Genomic DNA, 9,650 nt, shown 5'->3' with positions numbered 1-9,650 from the left:
AGCATGTTTGAATAGGCCACCTGGTTATTAATTATCTGCAAACAAATAAAAACAGCGGAAATGTATCCTTCCTTTAACACGACTCTGCTTTTAAAAATGTGCTATATATATATATATATATATATATATATATATATATATATATATATATATATATATATATAGTTATTATTATTATTATTATTATTATTATTATTATTATTATTCCATCATATAAACCACCAAACAGACCGAGATTGCTGCCCCCTGCAGCCACCTCGTTTATCATGGCTAACATCTTTTAGCACAGCGGAAGACATTAGGCTGTTGTTAAAGCTCACCGAGCGTTTGGTTCCACACATGCCAACGTCGTATTCAAAATAAAGGTAATCCCTCGTGGATTTACTGGCTTGGCATGTCCCCAGTTTGACTTGAGAGTCCGGCTCACCGGTGCCTAAAATGCTCCTCCGCACCTGCACGAGCATCTTGTTGAGCTCGCACGAAGTGCTCACGGAAACACCCGAAGCTCTGGGCGGACTGGTGTTAGCCCGAACCTGGAGCAGGGTTCCCCGTACGGCAGAGTCGGTGTGTCCCCCCGGGAAACCTCTCTCACCACCTGGGTCGTTTGTTTGAATGCCTCGAACGTCGGCGGTGTTCCTCCATCGGTGGAGGACAACAGCGGCAGCATGAACAGCAGTAATGGGTAAACCATGCGGTAAGTCTGATGTTTTATTTTAACAATTCAACCTTGTCTGAAGAGTACTATCGCTGATGACGTTCTCCTTAGTTTGGGGCCTAATCAACAGCACCTGGTGAAGAAGAGCAAGCAAACGGAAACTGAATGGCGACACACACCGGTGAGAAACAAACTTGACTCGACAAGTTGTCCAACTTATAGGTATATTGTTCGTATAAACCTATGATTTATCCTACCTCCAATTGTGTAACGACTAAAATGGAAATAGGTTAATTCTATTGTACTTTATAAACCATTTAAAACCCATTTTATATCAAGAAAAGCACAAGAGGAAGTACTAACCTAAGTGACGGCTCCTTTCTAATCAGGGGAGCCAATTTCCGGTGAGATCACTGGGACATTTAAAAGATTATAACAGATTATAACATTAATGTGGAATGTATCCCTCTTGAAAAGTCTAATGGGATGAAGTTAACTTCTCATGGTTTATTGGATTATTTAAAGAGTTAGATGATGACTTAATTATAATACAAATATGACATGATCAAAATAAAAAAATAAAAAAGTTAGGTCCAAACATTATTTCTTATACAATTCTGTCAAAAATATAAATAACATTACTAATAAACAGCATGGCAATGTTCTTACATTTTCAGGCAAGTATGCAACATAATAAGACTCCATCTTCTTACTCCTGTATAGTGCGATGATAGGGAAAATGTAAATGTATTTCTCAACTTATCTTTAATATAAGGTATATTGTTTTAAACAATTAATTGGCATTTAATTCACAATATGTCTTGTATTTGCCTCTCCTACTTTGCTTGTCCAAAATAGTCAGTCAGCACTGATAGAATAAGCACCTCCATCTCTTTGCATACATATTTGTGACAGTTGACTGATAAGTGGATGGGGGTATTCATTTTCTTCGTTTGACTGAAATTATAAATCGTGGGAACACAAGCTAAACATTAAAATAGATCTATTTTGTCCATCTCACAAACAGTTCAGAAAGGAGACGGAGCACCGAGACAGGTTCCTGTTTCTGTGTTACGTGGGTTTCACCATCACTCTTAAGGAGACAGGACCAGAGTCTGCTAACTCCCATGGAAGAAGTGAACGTTTATTAATAGTCACACAAGTAGAGTTTGGACCCATTTTGACATTCTGACACTGAAATGCATTTTTCAGACCGACAAATACGGAGAAAATTCACTCTGTTTGCGAACTTTCTGTGTCTGTACTCTTGTGTCAGCAACAGAATCCCGTGCTAAAGCCCTCGCAAAATCATTTTCATCATGCTAAATATGGCTGTTAGCCGTGTTAATGTCCAATGTTAGTAAAATAATACACCATTTCAGACCACATGGCGGAGCTCGTAATGCGGTATCTTTTGTAACAGTGTATCTTTGGTTTCGCAGAGATTAGTGCACTTAAAGAATTGAGCACAATGTCAGTCCATTAGAAGGTAGACTCCACTTCATGCGTGTCAGACTAGTCTCTTCCACATACTTTTCAATTCACCAAACTGAGTATGAAATAAGAAGTGTGAGTAATGTGCCGGTCCAGTAAGAGGTAGCAGGTGCTGCAGCATCGTTGCACAGGTGTGTGTTGCAGCATTCATTGGTGAAGGTGAAGTTGAGTCCCATGGTGTGTTTTTCTCCCGTGACTCCACACAGGGAGGGCCGGACGCAGCTCTTCTCATACAACACCACACGGAAGTCTCCTTTAAAAAAAACCCATCAGAAACATCAGTTTAGGAGAGACTCGCACAGACGCTCGCTCCAAAAAAAAAAAAAAAAAAAAAGCACATGTCTCGGTTCTTTTTCTCAGTTTTGATTCATTTGAATTTTGTTCAGTGACTTGAGGCGCTCTCACCTTTCTCGCCCACAGCTCGGCTGGACAGACAGACCTGCCCGGGTGGACACCTGAGAGGGAACCTGATGCAGTCCAGAGGTGAGATGGTAGGGAACACGCAGGTGTAACAGAAGAGGGGAGCTGAAGGACAGAAGTGTTGTTATTTAGTTTTGACATGATCAATTTTAAACTGTACGATCCGTTGCTCTGAATTTAAATCCTCAAGTTATGAGCTCAAAACATATTATACCATTATTATCAGTGGTAATGGGTTTCCTTGTCTTCTATCATAGTAAGATGATGCATTTGAAGACATCACCTTGGACAAAATTGGTTCTATTTAGTTACGACTTATAAACGGCACAGTTAATCAGTTGATTGAGAAAATAATTCCAGAATGAATCGCCTCGCAAATAATCGTTAGTTGCAGCCCGACTATTTGCTATTGCTGCAAAAGCTAAAGTATTTCTGTTGGCAATAGCATGCATGTCCGGAGCATACGTACACACAAGCAAACGCATAAACACACACACACACACACACACACACACACACACACACACACACACACACACACACACACACACACACACACACACACACACACACACACACTTGTAATTGTTCACTTACCCACAGCAGGAAGTAAACAAAGGAGAAGCAGAGAGCAAACCATCTCCGACATTATTGAGCGTTTCTGTCTCACAGGGAGAAAATATGCTTGCAGCTTGAATTTTCAGTCCTTTAACGTTGACTCTTTCTTGTTATGTTCTAGAATAAACCAGCAGTTTTCATCCCAAACACAAGAAATCTGTTAAATGATCCATCTTTATGGATTTAAGTCAGTTTCCGAGTTGTTCTCCAGGCTTTCTGAGCTTCCTCTGCCGGCCCAGCTGCAGAGATCTGAAGGTAAATCTCCTCTGGTTTCTCTTGATATCTGTGGGACTCCAAGAACCTCCACACCCAAACCTCTCATTCAATTAGGCTGTTAGGTTCCTGGCGACAGTCATGACTTTACAGCGCTCAGTCCAGCAGAGAATAGCCCCATTCAGATTTGAGAGAATCAATAGGGCTCTGTGAGGGAACTGCACTCTAGTTTAGATGTTCACTTATGTCATGTGTATGTTACCGATACAAGACATGTGGCGTGCACTCTGGTAAAGCGGGGGCAGGTTTATTAAATCAGCTCTATTTGTTAATGAAAGACGTTGAGTTTGGAAGGAGGGCTGCCGTCAAGTGACATGCAGTCCCATGACGAGATATCTGAGAATGTCTGGAAAGGATGTTAAATTCACAGGCTGCTTTTGTTCACAAAGAGGCAAGTTTTCAGTTTATATCTTCAAATAAACGGTAATACTTTTGTTTTGATAAGTAAATAAATGTGTTTTAGTGAAAAAATCTGATAATCTTGTTAGATAAGATAATCCTATTAGACACTACTTCTTTTCTGGTTCTATTTTAACCGTATAGAAGGCCATTGTTCCTATCATGGTCATGTTTTATTGCGGTAAAGATAACCAAATTAGACCACAATGAAATGGCAAATAAAATGTTGCCATTTCTTTAAACACTGAAATAACAGTTGGCTGGTTTCTGCCACAGCAGGGACGATTTTGTCCCATACAAGCACGGGTCATTAGTCAAAGCTTACTTAAGTTACCTGAGAAGAATCCTCCGACCTCTGATGTCAACAGAAGAGTCTCACACTCTTTGCAGTGCATCACATTTTACTCATCTTGAACCCGTACATTTTGCACATGACTGCTCCTCATTTCCCACAACACACAGAGCTCACGTCTCTCTACTTGACTACGTTGGCTGCAGCCCTACTGAGCACAAGACATGAGGGGTCGGCTTCTGCCCGCCCCCTGCTGGAGGACAGAGGCCACGGCTCGCCTGTCGACCTGCTGACGCCTCATGCGGACGACAGCAGCATCCACCTGAGCCGCTCCTCTCTTGCCGTGCTGGTCGTCCAGCAGCTGCAGACAGGTGCGCTGCAGTCCGGCCAGCTCACCCTCACAGGACGTTAGACATCGCCTCAGCACTGCACTGCCCTGAGACACACACAGGAAACACATTTAGCCCGGTTTGGTTTGTTTGAGACACTCAGCAGGCGGACAAAAGGACCGATTAGTGTTCGACCACTGAGTAGCTATGTACTTCTTTTTTTTTTTAAATATATGGTGTGAACATCTGCCGTGCATGTTTTTGTGTTTGTCTTTATTTTCACACATGAGGTGAGAAACTCCTCCTATTGTATAGGAAAGACAACGTCTAGCTAAGTTCAAGATAAGAATGTTTGTTTACTGTTATTTCCTGTATTCAGGTCAGTGTTCACCTGACTTATAATGTGTTGAGGCAGTATCAAGAGACAAGTCCCGGTTTTGGTTTGGTTTAGATTGTTGTCTGTAGAGGTGCGAGTGCAAGCTGACGTATAATATTTCCCTTTTTCTCAGAAAACTGACTGTTTCAAATTCCGGCACCACTTTCTCAAAAGGCAATCTTTATCATTTCTAACTTGTAGTTAACAGCTTCACAAATGCTTAATAAACAACCAATTAAAACTTCAGTAATAAATCGTATAACAACAACTTGTAGGTCGGCAGCTTGTGAAAAAATAAACTGGAGCTGTACTAATCAACAACTCAAACCCCCTTAATGAATATGAAGAGGAGGGTGGTAGCCACATTTCTATCCCCATCATTTATGAGTGTGTTTGCACGTATATGGATAGATATGTTGGTAGGACTAAACACCTGTACGAGGTAAGCAGCCTCAGGTAAGTGTGTCCCTGGATGTCTCTGATAAACCTGCACCAGAGGCCTGTTGAGTTTCTCTCTGGCCTGTATGTCACCGCTGTACTCCGGACCCTGTAAACACACAATAACAAGGACAACTTCACCTTCTGCACATTGTCTCTGAATCTCCAATACATTCACTGATCCTGTTCCACATACACACCAACTGACCTGCACTCTGCCGTGGCTGTGACGAATACAGTTCATTTCCCTCTGCTTGCGAAACATGGCCTGCCTGGTGGCTGCAGACATCAAAGTCAGGTTTTGCTACAAAAGACAGAATGAAATGGAAATATTACTCTGATACTAAAATGGTGTCAAGAGTATTTTTGGATTGCATGCAAAGATGTGTAACACGTTATATTTGTGTCTACCTGCAGACTGATTGTCTCTGCAATTTTCTTCACCAGGCCATCGTTGACGGTGCGGTGAGCAGCTGTCTGCCTGGTGATGCACTGGTTAGCATCTGTCTGATGTTTCCCCTCAGCAGCTGTGACTGGTTGACTGTCGACGTGGACGACTCTAAAACCTGTTTACATTCTGCAAGAAGATAAGTCAGTGATCTAAAATATTATGTTTTATTTAAACGAGTTATGGTGGACAAGAATAGTGAGTTTTTAACAAATAATCTCAAATTGCAATTTTGACCTGACAAAGATCCGTTGGTATCTATTTTAATAAAAATATGTTTGTCTGTTAAAGTTTTAAGTCTGTGATGTTTTCCAGTTGGCTAAAATCTCCACTGGATGTGTTTAAAAATGAATCTCCTTTTTTTTGTCTTGCGTTGAGTAATTAGTCTCTTCTCCTTGAGAGCTGCTGCAGCAGCAGCACCATTGCCTGCAGGGATTGACACCGTTTGGCTTCATGTCCTGAGCGTACCTGGAGTGAAGGGGCTGACCGGGTCTATTCTGTTGAAGGTCGGAGCAGCCCGGCCGTGTCCTCCAGCGGAGCCTCTGTGAGGCAGCAGCTCCAGCACACGAGCCCTCTCACCGGCACAGTCCAGCAGCTGTCTGCTGCTGCGACCCAGGGCCTGGAAGACACAGAGCAGGGGGACATATAAGAAGGACACACTAGGGCTGCAGCTAACGGTTATTTCCATTATTGATTCATCTGCCAATTATGTAAGAAAAGGAAAAGCAGCACATTCTCACACTGAAAAAGCTGAAACTAGAAGATGTTTAATTGTTTTCCTTTGAAAAAATTACTCAAATGATTTATCAATTATCACAATAGTTGCCAATGAATTGTTTCATCTCCAGAACAAATGTTGATTAGATAGTTGACTGCCAGTGGGAAACCTGTTGAGCTGATTTTGTGTTTGGCTTCCTGGTTGGAAGATTCACTCCAAGTTCCTTTTGAAGTCTTTTTCACTGTGCAACTTATATTTTCTATGTAGCTTGTTGAACTGTTTTCTTATGAAGAGGGCTTTATTGTAAGAGTGAATGACATTATCATAATAGGTCTTGGCAGGTACGCACTAGAATTGATTTTACTTTGCATTCATATAATTTGATCTCTGTTCAAAAGGAAACTTCAGGAGGTTATTGGTGCGTGAAGGCTTTGGCAGCGTTCTTTTTCCCCCCATCACTGCCAGTAAATCACATGGAAGGGCAAGAGGAACAGAGACACAGTGGGGGGGGGGGGGGGGGGGGGGGGGGGGGGGGGGGGATGAGTCAACTGATGCATACAGAACAGTGACGTTGTAAATCACCTGTAGCTGGGTCAGTGTGTTTCTCAGCGCTCCCTCCAGATCCTGTTTCAACTGGGCCAGCTCTCTTCTCTCACACAACAACAAGTAATCAGCACCGTCCCTCTCCTGCAACAGAGCGGACCTGTCAGCAAACACATCTCCTCTCTTTAAGCTCCCAATGCAGAGCTCAATCAATTAACCCGCCTGTCGTATCACTTACACCACGTCTGGTGCTGGACTGAGCTGGAATGGCAGTGAAAACGGAACGATTTAAAAATGATTCGATATCAGCAGTACTTTGGTCTGAATAAGATAAGTAATGATAATGTGTGAGGCGCAAAAAATAAACTGAGAATTGGCTAAATTATCGATTTATTTAGAATTAAATCATAAATATATTATTTTTATCCTTAGATAAACATAAAAAAGTCCAAAATCTACAGTGATTGAGACCAAAAGTTCAAATATTTAAGATCTGTGCAAATGTCAGACAACTTGAGCCTCGATACATGATTCAGTGTCCTCCTTGTGGATCGTCTGGTTATATGACTGTATTCATCACACTATTGCCCAAAGAACACAGCACGGTGTAGGGCAAAGAGGCGAGAGTAAACTCAACGGTCTCAGCAGTGGACGGCCTCCTGGTCCTCCCCTCCGAGCTCCTCCTGTTGACGGTCAGATCGGTCCTGAGGCTGCGCAGCATCCTCTCCAGGTGACCCCTCTCCCTCTCCAGCTTGACGCCCTCCTGGGTCGCCCGGCCGGCCTGCCTGCGCAGCTGGCCCTCCACCTCCCGCACCCTCCGCATGTACTCGGAGGCCACGGCCACACTGGCCCCTGCGCACCGCTCACGCAGGCTGCTCGGCGGGAACGGGGCCACAGACTTTCTTTGGGAGCCACTAGGGAACTTCAGAAGAAGGTTAGATGACGATTTCTAAACGTCTGAGTGAGTGATGGAAAGTTATCAAACACAATTACTCAAACACCATGCTTAAGTACAATTCTGAGGTACTAGTACTTGACTTGAGTATTTCATTCAGTGTTTTATGAAACTTTATGCTTCTATTCGTGCTTTTTACAACTTTAAATCTATTTAACAAATAGTTACTTTACAGATTAAGATTTGTATTTACAAAACACATAAACAGTCTCTAAAATATGATTATAGACTCAACTATGTTAATGCATCTGTAATAAACAATGTAATGAATGTACTTTAACACTATCTAAATAATAGTATCTGAATAAAGCCTTTCTGTATAATGAATGGGCCTTTACTTGTGATAGCCTACTTCCTATATGTTGCTGAGAATAGGCTTCTCACTTAGTCTTCTCAATGCAGAACTTTTAGGCTACTTGTGAGTTACTTTGTACTGTGGTATAGATTCTTTATGTAACTTCTCCATTTGAAAACATGACTTTATCCCAACTGAGTCAGATCAGTGAAGGTCTCCCTGTCCCCAGTGTTCGCTGTGCTTTCTCACCGTCGCTCCTGCGGTTTTCGGTCTTTGCATCTTGTTTTCGCAGACGCAGTCACGACTCTCTCCGCATTCCTGCGCTGTGATCTTATCTTCCGTCGTTTCCGTTGCGCCCTCCGTGCGCTTCGGGGTGAACCCGGCGGTGGCGCTGCAGCTCCGGGAAAAGCTGCAAGTCCCGGGCCGACCGGCTCGAGTCTGCCGCACCAGGCGCTCCGCCCGCCGGATGGAGCGGACCGTTCCATCGCGCCAAGACTCCGGCCCGATGGTGACGGAACCGAGGGGCATCGACTGGACCTGCATTCCTTCACATCCACTTCCCTGTTTAATGTCAGCTGTTGTCTCTCTGAATAGGATTACTCCTTCTAATTAATAGCATGCATCTACTGTGAAGCATCCGGAGTGAGAACTGTTGAGGTATGAGCTCCATAGCAACGGTTCCTGAAGTAACTAGAAACTCAAAGCTATTAGGTGATTGGATAGAGAGGAGAAGACGGGGGGGGGGAGATGTCACTCAACAGGCTCTTACTGTCAAATCCCCATTCATTGTCCCCATAGACATGTCACGTGATTCAGAGTTGAAGCACGTGTACAGGTCGAATCTATAGAAACTCTCCGAACATGCAATTAACTAGAAAATATGTTTTTTTTAATGAAAAGTCAAAGTTAAAAGCCTGTCAAATGAAACTCTTTTTAAAGACAAGTTAACTACGACTCCCAGGGTGCATTTCGGCAAGAAACAACAGAGCTAACGGCAGTTTACTTTATTTGTAAATAAATGTCGGAACTTTAGTGTCGTGTTTGGTTCATTCATTTAAAGTTTAAACGTTTTGAATTCACTACTAGGCTACTCTGACAAAAGATTTTCCATAGCAACTGCGGGAGAGGCTCATGGGTATTGTAGGCCATTTTCATCCGTCAATTACTCCAAAATGACGCACAACCTATGCGCACAAAACATGATTTGAACACCTATATGATCCTTAAATTATCCGGGATGGTTCTGTTTTGATATTTATTTCACACTATACATTTCACTGTAATTATACCTCATATGAATACATGTGACGAAAACAATTGATTGACTTAAAAAGAGAAAAGTGGAAGGCAGAATGGGGAACAACACTTCCGGAACCAGCGCAACCACCAAGCATGTA

At 42.7% G+C, this 9,650-nt stretch overlaps 2 protein-coding genes and 1 pseudogene across 2 annotated transcripts; all 3 read right to left on the bottom strand.

Annotated features, from left to right (window-relative positions):
* LOC137891022 (zona pellucida sperm-binding protein 3-like) overlaps positions 1-704 on the bottom strand; it is a 3,174-nt pseudogene extending 2,470 nt beyond the window's left edge.
* Positions 705-2,117: 1,413 nt separating this feature from the next.
* LOC137891360 (sperm acrosome membrane-associated protein 4-like) lies at positions 2,118-3,218 on the bottom strand. The gene is made up of 3 exons (XM_068735931.1): positions 3,167-3,218; positions 2,555-2,674; positions 2,118-2,402 (listed from the first exon to the last, which is right to left on the bottom strand). Exons 1-3 carry the CDS (start codon positions 3,216-3,218, stop codon positions 2,197-2,199), a joined length of 378 nt encoding a protein of 125 aa, XP_068592032.1. The 3' UTR covers positions 2,118-2,196.
* A 1,069-nt stretch (positions 3,219-4,287) lies between these two features.
* On the bottom strand, positions 4,288-8,796 carry tektl1 (tektin like 1). The gene is given in 9 exon segments (XM_068735929.1): positions 4,288-4,587; positions 5,290-5,403; positions 5,503-5,598; positions 5,706-5,785; positions 5,788-5,871; positions 6,211-6,361; positions 7,043-7,147; positions 7,641-7,925; positions 8,503-8,796. Coding segments are annotated over 9 exon segments (1,437 nt in total). The 3' UTR covers positions 4,288-4,359.
* Between the last annotated feature and the right edge of the window lie 854 nt (positions 8,797-9,650).

This window comes from Cebidichthys violaceus, unplaced genomic scaffold, assembly GCF_023349555.1.
Source record: "Cebidichthys violaceus isolate CVI_PGR_0920_01 unplaced genomic scaffold, fCebVio1.0.p SCAF_7, whole genome shotgun sequence".
NCBI classification, from domain to species: Eukaryota; Metazoa; Chordata; class Actinopteri; order Perciformes; family Stichaeidae; genus Cebidichthys; species Cebidichthys violaceus.
The sequence above is the reverse complement of the archived record's forward strand: the minus strand, read 5'-3'. Positions and strand labels throughout refer to the sequence as shown.

Coding starts and splice junctions, on each gene's coding strand:
- LOC137891360 (XM_068735931.1), bottom strand. CDS start 3,218: ATGTCGGAGATGGTTTGCTCTCTGCTTCTCCTTTGTTTACTTCCTGCT. Junction 2,675..3,166: donor TTGTTTACTTCCTGCTGTGG/GTAAGTGAACAA, acceptor TCTGTCCTTCAG/CTCCCCTCTTCTGTTACACC. Junction 2,403..2,554: donor CCGAGCTGTGGGCGAGAAAG/GTGAGAGCGCCT, acceptor TTTTTTTTAAAG/GAGACTTCCGTGTGGTGTTG.